Genomic DNA, 16,861 nt, shown 5'->3' with positions numbered 1-16,861 from the left:
GGCACTCAATGCAAAGATCACTAATGTAATAAAGCAGGAGACTAAAGCATAAGCCTTCAGTTCAAGGCCGTGGACAATGTAACCATGACACAGATACAGATCCACACCCTAACTTTAAAGTCTAACGCATGCAGTAAAACGCAAGTGATGTACACTAGGCATGAACAACTAAATCATTTCTAGGACTACATCCTCTATTTTCCCTCATTTTTCTTAATAGTGATTTTTTTTAATCTAACAAGTTCAAGTTAAAGTGGTTATTATATATATATAAATTATAATATATTTGTATACAGCATCTTAAAAAAACTTAAACATTCTGTTAGTTTACAGAAATGACTAAACTTTAACCAAATCAGACCACCCAGACTCCCCAAATGAATGACCAAGCAAAGAAGCCACTGACCAGACAGGCTGCCAACAGACTGCTCATTGTTTGACATTAATTACACGCGCATGCCAAAAACCTGAACTGCATGGAGGGAAACATTGAATGCCAAGGGGAAGTGAGTGTTGTGGTACCAGAATCAAAAGTTTGCTTTCAGAATTATTGCTTTCTAGATGACACTGTCCAAAAGCACACTGCCAAATGTGTGTTTTAAGAACTGAAGGATTAATGTCCTTGACTTGAACCTGACTCCAAACATGGTTGTGTGCAGTTTAACTAAGTTCAAATGATTGTATGGTAAACTGAGAAATATTTCCCCCCTAAGTGTGCAAAGATACAGTAGTAAAGACCCTAATGAATTCAGACTATCATATGCATACCTTTACAGCTATTATGTGTATACCTTCACAGACAAATCTTAAAACAAAAAGATAAATGCATTACTATTGTAGGTAATAGAGCATTCACTTGATTGATGTTCTGTTATATACACAATGACAATGTTAACCTTGAACATGGTGTTATATTTGTCAGTTTAGTTATTCAATTCATTTTTAACATAGTGGTACATGATAAGTTGAATTGCATATTGTATAGTTATAATGAGAAAAACAGAGACATAATGTATATACAGTAATTTACATAAAACACTTCACAGTTTTTCTTACTTTGTTCAGCACTTGTTTTTAATACAAATGTGATTTATTTAGGTCGTCAGTGTGATTTGATGCTAATGTGTGAGGTAGTGTCTGTACAGTGCCCTCTATGGGTAAAAGAAATAAAAGAGTATGCCTGGTGAAACAAGGAATGATCAATTTGAACAAACAGATGAATACAATTATTATCTTTCAAACTCTGTAAACGAATCTTGTTAGTGGTTAGAAAGAGTGAAAGAGTGATAGACAGTTGTCTTTCAGAGCTCTTTTTATTTTTATCTGGTGTATGGCCTTAATAAAGTTTTACTAACAGGCAATTCATTATATGAAACTGTTCATTTTTGTCTAAATTTAGAATTATCAATAAACATGTGGTTAATGTTATCTAACCAAAGCAGGAGTTCATGATTTACTAGTTCAACAGATTTTGCTCTGCTACTCAAAAAGTATAGCAAAGAGAAAAATCAAGTGGTTACCCACCCTTGTAATCGTATCACTTGAGAATGAAGTCAGTGAGGATAAAGACAGAACATAAAGAGGACAAGGAGAGTTTAAGTGGTTGGCAACCATAGTCACAGAATAAAGTGCCTGACTTGGAGAACTGTGGGAGAGAAGGCCGTGACCCATCTCTGTGTCAGAGAACATGGGCAATGAGAATGTGTGTGCGTGTTTGCGTGTGTGCATGTGTGTGTGAGAGAGGTCATACTGATTTTGAAGGGAAATGAAGCTACCTTTAAATCTCCCATTTACTGGGGCGCCATCCTTGATTATTCACGTACCAACAGACTGGTTTTCGTTTCGACTACGTTTTCTCAGCAGCTTGTACTCATGGGAACTTGGAAGCCTCAATATTACCCCCTAATACTTCCTTCTGCCCCCAGGGGAGTAAACATCAGCTCAAATGTTATTTCATCTATGTACCCAAGCATTGATTTTTTTTGTGGGCTTCAAAAAACAATATGCCTGCCAATGTCAGGTATCTGTGACCTCTGAGTGTTTGAGTGACAGGCACATTTGAACAAATAAAACGTTTTAATTTCTGTACACTTTTTTTTATCAGCACAAACAGGGTACACATCACTCATAATGCATGTGAACCTGTAACATTAGAAAATATTAATAAATATTATTGTGGAAGTCAAGTTTGTGTTTATTAAAGGGATTTTGATATTGTATTTTTATTGCATATAGCAGTCATGATTAAAAAAGAATAAACAAGAACATTACCAGGTTATTTTTTTTAACACTAACATAAGTAGTCCTGAAAAACACAGGCAGGTTTCCTGAAGTCTGAGGCAGGCTATATACTCAACACAAAATAACAACGGTTAACAAGAATTAACCATCATTACAGCCGAAGGGGGCATAGTCTTCTTTTAAGTACACACTTTGAATTACACACGAAGATTCCTTTAAGGGTCTTTGTCAGGCACTTTGATTCCATTAGGGACCTTTAACATCCACAGCGTTCTTGTAGCAAAGAATGTTTTTACAGATTGTAAGAGGATGATAAATAAATAATTGAAAATGATTGAAGAGTGAAAGCAGCTTTGAAAATAGTTAATGTAAATTATCCTTTATGACAAATCTATTAAGTTCCAACCACACTTAATGTGCAACATACATGTCATTTCCCACCTTCATCTACTGTCATTGAATGAGACTTCCCGCATTGGACAGTGCAGTTGTATTTCGACATCTTGGCCAATAAGCGCGCTCGCCGCCTGTGTGCTGACTCTCTCAAGATCTCCAGCACTGAACAGCAGACGCGCTGAAAGATAGAGCGAGCGCAGTGACAAGACCTCCTCATTACGTGCTATCACATTCACTGCGATATGGATCAACGAAAGACAAAACAATTGCGGAAATAAGACGAGGAAAAAAGTCAAAGTCTGATACAGTGAAACCAAGGATTGCCATTCGATCACGTTAGCGCTTGATGATAATCATAGGCGCAAAATCCGTTCGCTGGCCCTGGTTTCAAAGCGTACAAAGTGGAGGTTCGCTCTTGGAAGTCTACTAAACTTTTGTTTAGCTTTTTTTGCATCCTAACGTGGTTTAAACATTTTCTCTCGGTTAAATTGTGGATTTTAAATACAGAGTACGCGGGGAACCAATAGCCTATAGTGTGGATTTCCATATTTGTTTAACTTTTTTGTTGTTTTATTTTATTATATATCCTCGGGGAAGAAGAGACATTCAAGAAGTTGATTTTAGTGGATTTAACGCAGATGCTTCGGTCTTGAAGGACAGAATGGGATTGTTACTTTGACCCAAGATATATCAAGGATCATTCATATTCAACTGGTTCACATTTTAATTTGTTTTTAGAGCCCAAAACATCCAGATTGTTCTGTAACCCTCACCGCAACACACAACTGGAATTCACAATCATGAACTTTGTTGTTTATCTGGTACAATTATTTTTTGCGGCACTCCTTCATCTCTTTGCTGTAAAGGTAAGCGCTGTGTTTCATTTGGGGGGTGGACTGGAAATAAGATCAGAAAATTCATAGGAAAAGTTCGTTAGTTTTTCATTAATGTGCAAATTACTCTCAAACCGAGGTCAGGTAGCCTACACACCAATACGAGAAGCACGAGAAATGCATTTAAGCCACCGGTCACGGTTTCTCCAATGCTCTTGCACCAGTTACACTAGTTAAGGGGGATAAAGTTTCACACAGCTTTACGAGTTGTTGAAGTTTTAAGACACTTTAACGGCGAATACTGAACTGTACCTTGTAACGTGTCTCCAGACTAATCTATGCATGAAGTTATAGGCTACTACCAGGAATAGCCAACAATAAAAGTGGTAGTGATGTAAAAAATCGACCGGTTGCTACATTAAAATTAAACTGAGATTTATTAAATTGATCTTTATTATGCAATGTCTATGGTTAGGTTTATGACTACTAATTTCTTCGGCCTATTACAATGTTAAATGCATTACGTGCTGTAATGGCAATATTGTCCTGTGCTGCTCAATCAATCTGAACGGAATTTACTTATTAAACCAGAAATGGCCATAAAATTGACATGCTATTGCTTTTATTGCAATCCCTTAAATCGTAAAATACAACAACCGGCTTTTCTTACAATAATAATGACACGGTTTTACCTGAAGGCACACATTTCTTTGTCTGCAGATGAATTAATTCATTTACTTGAATAATGATGCGGCAGCATGCGTGCATAGGCTTGATGACGCGGAACACCATTGTCTGAAAAATGACCGTTTATCATTTTTTATCGTTTGAGTGTTTGTCAATTCACCTTCGCTGTCCTAATGTTGGGTTATTAATATTAAGAGTTGTGGGATATATTCAAAGCAGACGGCCTGCTTCTGGGATTTTACTGGCGAGATTCTCAAGCAACACCGAGAGCTATTGCGCCAGTCTAGCACCTGCAGTACACGCGCTCTCCTCCACCAGCGAGACTATACTAATCTGGAGGCGGAAAAAAAGCAAGCCGAAGAATCATTGGCTCTCTGCGGCCTGTAGCTCTTTCAATGACACCTCCCTTTATGACTCTCTTACGAAGATTTAAAATATGACACTCAATAATATAACACTCAATAATTACTTAAACTGCTTTATTGAAATGGTAAAACATTTTAAACGACTTTAAAATATGAACATTTACGCGTTTGGCAGACGCAGCGATTTACATTGCATTACACTATAAATTTTGTTTCTGAGTATGTGCAATCCAGTGTTGGGTGTAACTAGTTACCAAGTAATTGGTTACTGTAATTTATTACTTTTCCCTTGAAAAGTAAAGTAAGGGATTACTCTTATTTTTCTGTAATTTAGTTACAGTTAGGTTACTTCTGATGTAATTAAACTAAATACTGTGTGTAATATATGTGTGTGCAATAGTGGAATTGACATCAAAATTCAAAGTCTAACTTTAAAATCCATGCTTTAATGTATAATTCTCACATTTGTAATACTTTGGTCAGTTAATAATACTACTTTATGTAGTTTTATATTGTATTTTTTATTTCAATGAATTGAAAGAGCTGTTTCATGTCTATCCTTGAATCACGTATCTAATCAAGGTTGATATAGGATATAGAAAGTAATTTGTAATAAGTAATTAAATACTTTTTGGAGAGAGTAATTTGTATAGTTATCTGATTAAATATGTAATTAGTAACTAGTAATTATTTACTTTTTCAGAGTAACTTGCCCAACACTGGTGCAATCCCTGGGGTCGAACCCATGACTTTGGCATTGTTAACCACTGAGCTAACAGGAAAGCATATCAACGAAATGCGCTATCAAGATAATAGCCTATAATGGGATTACTTTACAAGGTCCGTTCAGGAGTTTTCAAATTTTAAAGGTTGTTTGTCTTCATAAAAATTAACCATGCAAGAATTTATATTTTTTATATATTATTATATTATCAAATATAATTTCATTATATTATTAAATATATTATTAGATTTATTTTAATAGCCTATAGCTACTAATTATAATAAATGTCCCATTTGATATTATGGTAAATCTATACTTATTGTAGCAAAACTACAAATAGGGCCTATCATTGGTAAAATATATGCATCGTCTGTCACTTAAAACTGTTACTTCTTTGTTCTGACAGGCTGCCTACATACCCAAAGAGGGAGGGAAGAGCAAAAATGATGGTAAGTCTCTTTACCTGGGCACTTTACCTAAATGTTGATATGATGTTATTATGAGACTGTAAGATGTGATGTGATTTCCTATGGTAAAGCTAATTGACATGGGGTTGATACTATAGTGCCACCTGGAGGATGTATATGCAATGTCATTCTCAAGTCAAAATTAAACCATAATGGGTGCCAAATTCCGAGGCATGAGCAATAGGCAGTAGGCCAATTGTACTTTACATATTCCATTAAAGGTTTTTTTAAACATGGATATTTATTTTGATTCTATTTTTACACAACATGTTTTCTTCTCATTCAATCAGGTTAGGTTTAAATTTACACAAATATTTGACATATTGAGTTATAAGAAAGATTATGTTTTCCACTTTAACTAAGGATAGTCAATGTGAATCATTTTTTCTACCCTCAAGCAACCTTGAGTGGAGTCTTTGACCATGGCCATGTTTGTTTATTAACAAAGACACTGGCTGATGTATTCCCAATTTGTCCTCAAGGTCACAATTATTTGTCAGCAGTGGACCTGGTCAACTTTGATTGTTTATACAGAGTCTCGTTGCGTTTATGGGAGAATGTGTATTGTTATTTTTACATACCATCTGCTTTAATTCTCAAAGTCTCCCAATGAACATAGAGGTCTTATGTCATTATATTGAATAGCGCTAAGTCAGTATTGATACTATGAGATACTCAATCGAAGCAGTTAGTTTAAATCTAATTGGTTAAGAGGTATATGTAATCAAAACAGTCTATGCTCCTTGCTAAAGATTCATGGGTGGCTCTACATGAGGGCCGGGACCTCTCATGCCAGGTGGGCTTCTTATAGAGGTCAGGTGTCTGCAGTGAAGCCTGGCGCCATGCTGCCTGAGGTCACAGTTTTCCCTGGCAGCCTGCAGGTCATGAGGCACTAGGGTCACATAGAGGGATGGGAAACCAGCTAGGAAGTTGCACAGATTAGGGTGGAGTGCGGAGGACATATGCGCCTCAACATGTGTCACATGCCTTTTTCTTGATGAGAATGTTAAGTCTCTGATGAGCAGAATAAGCCACAGATCAGAGATGTAGGATGCTTGGATGGTTGAGCAATAAGGTCAATAGTAAGAAAATGTATTAACATGTATTACCAATGAGTAATTTGATATTATAATGACTGTGCATTCTCTGTTTTCATCTTCTTCAGTAATTCCCTTCATGGACGTGTACAAAAAAAGCGCGTGTAAAACACGAGAGGTGCTGGTGAACATCATTCAAGAGTATCCTGACGAGATCGAGCACACATACATCCCATCCTGCGTGGTTCTAACGCGTTGTGCAGGCTGCTGCAACGATGAGGCGCTCGAGTGCATCCCTACAGAGACACGTAACGTCACCATGGAGGTGAGACCAGTTCAATCCAGCGCACACAATCCTTTACCCTGCTTGCTATGACTTCATACTTGCCCAGCATGGGGAGAGTGAGGCGGTATTAACTGGCATGCTAGCTATGTTGTTTACTGCTCCACACTGTGTTTACTGCGTTCATGTGGTTGATGTTACTCTTGGCCACAGTCAAGGTCTGATCTTAACAAGGGTGGGGGAAAAGGAAAACAAATGTAACAAATCTGATCTATGCTGTTAAATGGAATATTTTACACTGTGTTTAAGGTCATTGGGTTTTTTGTAATACATGACGCACTTACACACAGCATGCTCAATGTGCTTCTTTTGTACATATTTGTAGGTATTACGGGTTAAACAGAGAGTATCACAACACAATTTTCAACTGAGTTTCACAGAACACACCAGGTGTGAATGCAGGTAAGTCTAATAAAATTATTATAAAGATTATGCAAATTTTTAAGGAGTAGTTCAGCTAAAAATTATCCACATGTTTTAACCTAGCAGAAGTTGAATTGAATTGAATTGAATTGAATTGAATTGAATTGAATTGAATTGAATTGAATAAGTTCCAAACATAACAGCATAATTGTTAAAGCATCTCCACACAGCTCTTTTTTTATTTAACAAGTTCACTGTGAATACATCTCTTAAGCTTTAGAAAAGGCCACAGTAGTAAAAGTAGTACATTTGACTCATGGCTATAAGTATTCCGAGACAGCGTTGACTCCACTATACCTCTCTAAACCTACAAAAGAGCTGTGTATTTGTTTAAAAAAATCTTTTTTGTGTGTTGTGAGTAAACCATGATAATTTTTTAACCATTCATTCAAACCATGTAATGTAAAATAAAACATTTGTGTTTCTTTCTTTTAACCAGGCCAAAAGAAGAAGTCAAAGTGAAGAAAGAAAAGTACGTTTTTTCTATTTAATATGTCTAGCTTTTGGGTGATTTGTGGTGACAGGATGACTTGTATAATGGGCCATATTTCTAAAACAATCACACTTCAATTCTTCCTTTTCATCTGGGACACTGTGTAATTGGCACTTAACCATTTGCTGCCAGTGTGGACTGTTATAGGCAATGAATGGCTTTTTCATCTGAGCTCAAATTTGCAGTGACTAGGTGGAGTTACTGGCAATGAGAAGCAGTCAGTTGGACACTGTTCTAACAGTCAGACTACCAAAGTGTTCCTTTAGTTCAGTTGATAGAGCATTGCGCTAGCAACGTGAAGGTCATAAGGTAAATTACCAGGGATCTGACTTACAGTCACAGCCAAATGCATAAATGTAGTAATGCTAATTGCTCTAGTAGACACATTAAGATAATAATCAGAATAAGGAGAGTGTGGCCTGTTTGTTGTTTAGCTTTGGTACTCATGTTAGGGCTTTACCTACTGCTCATTTTTACAAGTTGACTAGTTATCTAAAAAATCCAGTGCTGTATTTTCTGAGAGTGACCGAGTGGAGAGAAAGTTCACACAGTTGAGATGATGCACGTGAGACCTCCATTGACTGGTTGCTTATAGTTTCTGTAAGCCTCGGGCGACACTTTATTAGTTTCTGGGCGGTCCACAAGAATTTTGGCTTCTATGTGAACACTCGAAATGAACTCAGACCGCCTCGGTTGTCCGCAGTGTCTGCACAGTTTGTCTGTAAAGGGCTTTGTGAGTGAATTATTTTTACTCTGGTGAAATTCCAAATGTAGTTGGCCATTACCGGTTAGAATGCAACGGCCACACTGGGACGCAGTTTGTGGACAGGAAGTTTTATTCTGCCATCACATGTATAAAGTGGAGTCAAACTCACCTATAAACTTGTATCTGTGCTTCCTCTACTGGCTCCATATATCCACTCAGTTCAAAATCCTTGTCTTGCCATACTAAAGAAAAGATTGAATTGAAAGATTGCAAAATCAGAAAATCAGTGCTACGTTGCTTGTGGCTGAGACTCGTCTTGACTCGTCATGCCCTCACCCCGTTGCTTCACAACAAAGTTAAACACTTTGTTATTCTCACACCCAACTTCCTCTAAGTGTTATAACAGCCCTCCTAATAGTAGCCCTCCTAATCCTCAGGCATGAACTCAAAACCTACCACTTTCAACAGCACTTCATCATGACAAGGCATTAAACCAGAAATAAAAGACATTTTCTCTTCATTTTAGTGGTTTTCTTTTTGTAGCAGTATGTGTCTATAAGCCCTTTCACACATACGGTCTTTACTGGTAAATTGCAGTTAACAGATTGTGTGTGGAGAGAACCTTTCTGGTAAATCAGTACTCCCAATTTACCAGTAATATGAGTTGTAAGATTACCAGCAAATTACCAGTATGAGGCACGGTGTGAATGAAAATTGAGGATTACTGGTAAGAGCACGTACAACGCATGACGCACTGACTGCTTTGGGCCAATCACAACACTCTCACACACACTCTGCGCTGTTGTATCTCTTCACATTTCTGCACTGCAGTTGTTCAAAACACAGTGCCAAACACTTTCTCATGTATTCGCCAAACTGGTCACGTCCCTCACGCACCTTCTGTTTATCTGTATATATGAACAATACTGTTTCTGCCCACAGTTTTTTTCTTGCGTCTCTGCATTTGTCCTCATATAGTTCAGGTCAGTTTTTTACATTTTCTATCTCCCTGTTGTAACGCAAAGTTGGGATGTCATCAGCATACATGCAGATTTGAGCGACAAAACATAAAAGGTCTCCAACTTCAGTCACAGAAACAAACAAACAAAAAAAATAAAGAACAGAAGCAGGCGGAGCAGTTTTCTCATCTCCGGTTGTTCTCTCCCTCAATCTTCTTGACATGCCGCCTCACGCATGTGCGGATCTTTATTACCGTAAATACACAAATTTACTGTAAACTGTCTACATCTACACCGCACAAGAGCGGCACGGCACAGTGTACTTGGGTTAAGAGCAAATGTATGATCCAAACATACACAACACTGCGTTCGTTCGGATATAAAATCACACCCCACCATATTTTCAAACATAAGTCCATCAGGTTGTATTGCAGATATTTATAAAGAAGCTTGATAACATCACATTACTGGTATTTCGAGACAGCTGTGTGAATGTTGTCTTTCCCGTAAATTGACAAATGCTGTTGCTCGTGAGAACAGCATATTTGTGTATTTACCATAAATTTACCAGAATGACTTTACCAGTAATTTACCAGCATTGCTGTATGAAAAGGGCTAGTGTCTAGCAGATAAACTATTCAGAACTACATAATTATCTTCTGTTAAACATCGCAGTCTCATAATGAAAATCTGCACCTATGCCAGTTAAAGGGTCCTCAGAAGTGTTCCTCCGAAAGCTTTGCAGGTTTACAAAAATAAAGCATCTGTCATTCAGATTCAGAACATTCTCACTTGCTTATTTTTTATATTGAATATGAGTAATTTGATTTTGCTTTCAGATAAATTGATAAAGATAAATCCCATCTGTTTACCGAATTTCACTGTTAATTCTGAATTATTCCACAGATTTTGTCTTCTTAAAAATAACTAAACATAATTTATTAATTTACTCAAAATGTAAATACTTTTTTCCGGAGCATATACTGTATCTTAAATTAAGTTCAATTTTGTAGTCCAGTGGCCAATTGTTTTTCTTGTTTGAAGTGTAACAACATTTAGTGAGGTAAGATAAGAAGACAGTATTCACCTAAAACATATTTTTATATAACATTTATATATGTAAATTCTCAGTGTCAAATTTAATGTGATTACAGGTGTTTGTAGCTTGTGACTTATCCAATCACTTTTTCTTTGAATACGCACTTTTCATGTTTCCACCAGATCTCTGAGGTTTACAGCCTGTAGTACTTCTGTAAAAGAACTTTACTGCTATATACAGTAGGCCTCTATAGAGCTTTGTTCTGTTGGTAAACCAGACTTTTCATGTTTTGTTTTAGTTTTTTTTTTCGGGAGCAATGTTTCGTTGTTTTATGGCAGTTGTAAGATGGTTTCGGTGAAGACCACCCGGCTTTCACATTAGTTTCTGAAGACTGACCCTTGCCTACATCCCCATACTAATCATAATAACACGTGTTTGTCGTTAACCCACTTTTATTTTTAGCCTTTTAAATAGTAGATGTTCCTGAGACACAGGTTACTGTTGGTCAGTGCATACTTTATTTAGTGCTATTGTGTCTTCACATGCATATATGTATATGTATATACATATGTGTGAATGTGCAGCAGGTTTAGGTGAACCACAGTTACATACCCTGTGTGAAAGGAATGTTCCAGGCTCAATGAAAATTAAGGTCTATTGATAGCAACTGTGGCTTTATGCCAATTGCCACAGACAAGAAGCAAACAATTACAGCTACTGTTTACCTTGACAAAACATCAGCCGTAGAAATTACATTGTTAACTAGAAAGGTTTTCACCTACAAAAGTAAAAATACAAACTGTGCATTTCTGCTAAGAACTAGATTTTTTCTGAGGTATTAAGCATTGTGCCACTAATGCTCAGGAGTAACTCGAATAACCTTAACTTGCATTGAACTGAGAACATCCCTTTAATTGGATAAGTGGTGCCTGTGTGCAGTTCTGCACCTTGCTAGGTTAATGCGGCCGTGCAGAAATGGATCAGGTTAGCTGAGAGGGCTAAATCAAATCCGTTCGTCATGGGGCTGAGCGGCGACTCTTGGCGCAGCGTCCACACCGCCTGTCTCTCAGCACGTAGGCCAACCCTCACACGGGTGTGGGCAGGGGTGCATGAGAATGACTGGGGTTTGATTCACAAGCTCAAGTTCAGCTGCTTGTACTTCGATCTTTAGCTCTAAGCTCCTCTTACACATACAAATACACATGCTCAATCTCTTTAGCTGCTTATTTTGACAATGGCGCCAACCGTTGATTCTTCACGAGGGCTGTCCGTGGTGCTTTAGTTCTCACTTTAATTGGTGGTGGTTATGGGTTGTCATGATAACAAAATTTCAATAATCGATACCAATACCAGTGAAATTTCAGCATAGCACAAACTTATGTTTATTGTTAAAGCAATTATTCAAGTGAACAGGCTGTAGGAGTATCAACTTGGTACTTTGACAACCCTGGTGGAAATTGATCTTGCTCGGCATGAGTTTTCGTGACTTCATTTAGATGTCCTTCTCTTGCGTTATTTTCCTGTTTTGCAGAAAAGCCAGAGTGGGGAGGGTTAGAAGCCGAAAGAGAGCGAGTACTTAGAAAGTGAAAATGAAGTGAAAGTGACCTATTAGTCAGATATGGTGACCCATACCCGAAATGTGACCTCTGCATTTAACCCATCCAGTGAGTAGTGAACACACGCACAGCAAGTCGTGAACATATGTACACCCGGAGCAGTGGGCAGCTATCACTGCAGCACCTGGGGAGCAAGTAGGGATAAGGTGCCGTGCTCAAGGGCACCTCAGTCGTTACCCGCCGGCCCTGGGAATCGAACCGGCAACCTTCTGGTCACGAGTCCGACTCTCTAACCATTAGACTGCCCCAAAGTGAGCCGGTCATGTGATTACAGCATGATGACCCCACGAGGTGACCTACTCTATGTAAAATTAAACAGCTGTGTTGGGCTACTGATATGATATCGTCTGCATTTACTGATATGGAGTTATCACCTTATTTATTTCATAACTTGTAACATAGGAAAATATACTGAGCGCACTTTTAAATTGTGCTACTACTGATTTTTTACATTTGTGTTTCACATTCACACATCCTGTGGATATTGCATGATTTAGCCCCAGCAGGTTTAGTTCAGGTTAGATGGGAAGATCAATAGACGGATAAATGGATGGTTGATACATACAGTACATACTAGATGGCTATATGGATATAGGGATGAATGCCCTAATGCAGTCCAAACACACAGTCTCTGCTTTCCTTCTGCCACTAATGCTATTCTGTCTTCAAAAAAAGCAAAAATTAAAAAGATAAACTCAAATCTGACTTTCTTAACTGTTTATGTGATTGCATTCCTGTGTCTCTCCCTGCTGTTGCAGAGCGATGTTGATGGACCAGGTGAAGGTTGTGTTTAACGGTGCAAGAGTGTGGGTGTGTGTGTCTCCAGCTCTGTCCAGATCACTAGTGCTTAGATGTCTCTCTGTCTCTCCCTTCTGCTTCTCTTGCAGCCACTGTGAGCCTTGCTCAGAGAGAAGAAAGCGCTTGTATGTGCAGGATCCTCTCACCTGTAAATGCTCCTGCAAATTCATACAATTGCAATGCAAGTCCAGACAACTTGAATTAAACGAAAGAACTTGCAGGTTTGTTTGTGAACTGTCACTACGTGCAACATGCGTTGACCTCATCGTCTTTTCGTCCGGTCTAAAGCATTTCTTTCTGCCGAAATGTGTATGCTTTTCATCTGCGTGTCTAGTCCTTTTTCTTTTCGTATATCTGGACTGTGTGTGCATGTATATGGTGACATAGTGTGTGTTCTGAGAATGTCTATTGTTGACATCTTTGCTTGATGTCAGAATCTAGTGCACCATTGCCCTGCACTAATAACAGCATTATATATTAATGAACAAGAACACTGCTGATGCACTTTGTGGTGTCAAGACATTTGTTGTTGACCACATAAATGATTAACGCAGTACATGTAAGATATTCTGGCAACAAGCATTGTGATTTGGTGAATAAGTAAACATCCAAAGGCAAGGTGTTGATGTGTGAGTTTGTGTTTGCAGATCTGTGTTTGTGTAGTTTTTTTATTAGAAAGTGACTTACGGTAATCTTGTCATTTTAAATTAGGTGATCTCTGTAGTCCGAACAAATTTTGGGATTTGCCATCATGTGCAAAACCGTGTTGTCAACTATACATCTTTCATTTAACTAATATAACATGATGTTGATTTTACAGTTGTTTTTCAGCAATTTCCTCACAAGTTATAATTTGAAAATGAAAATAAAAGTGTGTCCATGCTGTATGCTTCTTATGGTCCTACTCATCAACCTGTCCCTGTAGTATGTGGCCTTTGGTTGTGTGCTGTAAATGATGGTAAAATGTTAGGATTATGTAAAGTGGAGATCCTAGCATATACTGGTCTGGTTCACCTAAACTAAATTCATGACCCCATCAAAAAATGTAACCTTTGAACCCTGACTCACCCACAAAGTGGTTTATATTTAGATAAAAAATAAAGGATATGTCTGCAAAGCTTATATAATATTAAACAGCAGGTTATTAAATAGCTGGTACTGTAGTAGTGTATATCGTGCAGTATACAGCCATCTAATATTTAATTTCAAACATTTCTACTACAGTGCAGATTTTTGAGTGAGTGAATATGCTTAACTCTGATTGATCCTGGGGAGTTAGCTAGGTGAAGTAACAGATCAAAATGTATGTGGGGTTTCCTCGAGAACTTGTATGTGTTATTTGCTTCCATGCAGGTTAGACAGATCACTGACCAACCATATGTTCTCTTTCAGATGTGAAAAACCGAGATGATAAGTTGATCGCTGGGCAGAACTGAAGTGAAGGAATATTCTTACAGCACAGCACTTTTTTACCATGATAATTCATTCCCTGGGCGAACTGAAACCAGAGTATGAGACAAAGTGAAACAAGGGCAGCAGAAATGATCCCAATGTATATTTTTGAAATAATAATATATGAATATATAGTATATACCAATATATATTAAATGACAATGACGAAGTGTGTGGCTGCTATCATCTAAATTTCTATAAGCAAACGAAAACGCTACACGGCGTATGAACAGGATATAACAGGATATGCACCTTGGCCTGTGATTGGACAAGTGTCAGAGGGGTGGACAAAACAACACGTCGTAATGCTTCCCTGGAACACACCACTGTGGATTCATACTTAAAGACTAAAATCGAGCTATCAGGACTAAGAAAACATTGGCCACCTCCCCTCCACACTTTTATATGAACATTTTTGGACTAACATACAAATGAGGGGAAGTGTCATAATAAAGACTTTTTTTTCAGACTGCTCGGCACGGGATATAAATTCAGAACTATCTATTTTTGTGATCTTAGTCAAAAGATATCTGTACATCTGTACTGACTAACATCCAATAGGACTTGGTGTGATAATACTAAAGGGATATTAAATGTAGGTATATATAGACATTGGAGAAAAGTTGACATACAATGTGACATACAATAAAAAATGTCACACAGCTCACTACAACTGAATTATAACAATTTCCAAAGAAAATAATTGCACATCACTTTAGGAACTGTCAATTACCAACGATATCTATATATATACATTATATAATATCCCTTTTTTTAGTACACTACATTTAATTTATAATTTTAGAATATGCTCAGTATTTTGTGTATTTAATTTGGTCTATTTATATACAGTGTTATTGTTAATATCGCTTTTTCTTTGTTTCCTATCGACATTGTCACCAATCTGAAAAACTGTAAATGGAGAGAGAAAGGAAAGACAAAAGATAGCTGACACTACAACATTCCTGAAAGCGTGTTTTGTAGTTTGAACATTTTTGTATGATTTTAAACGAGAACCCACAGCTGTCATTTCATGATTAAAGAGCAAAACAAACCACAACAAAACATTCTTCTGTGAAAGTGCCTGAATTTTTTGTTTGATTTTGTTTGTTTGTGTACAGCCTTCTTATTATATTTATTGGTGCTGTTAAATATTAACATCTTTTCTGTGTTTTTAGTATGACTATTAAACATATTTATTTTCAAATGATATTGTTTTTTATTAAAGTAAAAATGGATTTCTGTTTGACAAGTGTGCTATTTTTGTCAGTCCACAATTACAAATTCACAAAGCCTTTACAAACTTTATTCTAAAAATGTTTGTAAAAATACACTCAGTCTTATGTCTTTCTAACCCATATATTATATTGAAAGCGCAAAATGAGAGACGTAATGTCAAGGGGCCCAGGGGAACCAGTAGTCAGCTCATAATATCTGCACTAAGGACCCTGGTATTAGATTTCCATTGGGCCGTGTGGCCCGAGGCTTTGGAGGCCCAGGGACACTGTCCCAACTTTCCGGTCCATAATCCAACCCTGAATGGAGTTTATAGAAACTGGCTATGTTTTGTCTACACGTCCCATTTTGAGCACCAAATTGTTATAAACGGTGACTCAGACATTCACTAAAACAGAGGTACAAAAAGTTATACTAAAGGGTAAGCTACGCATCTTTCACCATCATTATTCATGACATTCCCAACAAGACTTGCAGGAATAATCTACTTATAAAACATTCTTATGGCGTTACTGAAATAGATTTGTACAGACTTGTACTGTAGGTTGACAAGAGTCCTCTGTCGAGCTAATATACCGTAGCATTGGCTCTGCATGAGCTACACTGGCTCCTACTCTCTGACAGAAGTACATACGTCTTTGTTTTAGTAACTGTCCAAGACCATATCACAATTTCATTTCAATCAGTCGTGCAGCCTTATTGTCTCATAAGCAATTAACATTGTCATAAGCAATGTTGGGTGTAACTAGTGACGAAGTAATTACTTACTGTAATTTAATTACTTTTCCCCTGAAAAAGTAGGGTAAGGGATTGCTCTAATCTTTCCTGTAATTTAATTACAATTACTTCTGATGTAATTAAACTAATTACTTTGTGTAATATGTGTGTGTGCAATAGTGGAATTGACATCAAAATTCAAAGTCTAACTTTAAAATCTGTGCTTTAATGTATAATTTTCACATTTGTAATACTTTGGTCAGTTAATGATACTACTTTATGTAGTTTTATATTATTTATTTGAATGAATTAAAAGAGCCGTTTCATGT

At 37.2% G+C, this 16,861-nt stretch overlaps 1 protein-coding gene across 3 annotated transcripts; it reads left to right on the top strand.

The window, feature by feature from the left end:
• The first annotated feature begins 2,820 nt into the window (after nucleotides 1–2,820).
• On the top strand, nucleotides 2,821–15,811 carry vegfaa (vascular endothelial growth factor Aa). Of its 3 annotated transcripts, XM_057327232.1 has the most exons (8): nucleotides 2,821–3,503; nucleotides 5,226–5,362; nucleotides 5,653–5,695; nucleotides 6,879–7,075; nucleotides 7,419–7,495; nucleotides 7,956–7,988; nucleotides 13,217–13,348; nucleotides 14,520–15,811. In XM_057327232.1, exons 2-8 carry the CDS (start codon nucleotides 5,345–5,347, stop codon nucleotides 14,536–14,538), a joined length of 519 nt encoding a protein of 172 aa, XP_057183215.1. In that variant the 5' UTR covers nucleotides 2,821–3,503; nucleotides 5,226–5,344; the 3' UTR covers nucleotides 14,539–15,811. The 3 variants fall into 3 exon arrangements, with proteins under 3 accessions (XP_057183215.1, XP_057183214.1, XP_057183216.1); XM_057327231.1 differs by lacking the exon at nucleotides 5,226–5,362; XM_057327233.1 differs by lacking the exons at nucleotides 5,226–5,362; nucleotides 13,217–13,348.
• Nucleotides 15,812–16,861: the final 1,050 nt, after the last annotated feature.

Source organism: Triplophysa rosa, unplaced genomic scaffold, assembly GCF_024868665.1.
Source record: "Triplophysa rosa unplaced genomic scaffold, Trosa_1v2 scaffold18_ERROPOS2547663, whole genome shotgun sequence".
NCBI lineage: Eukaryota > Metazoa > Chordata > Actinopteri > Cypriniformes > Nemacheilidae > Triplophysa > Triplophysa rosa.
Note: the sequence above shows the minus strand (reverse complement) of the source record. Positions and strands in the feature narration are given on the sequence as shown.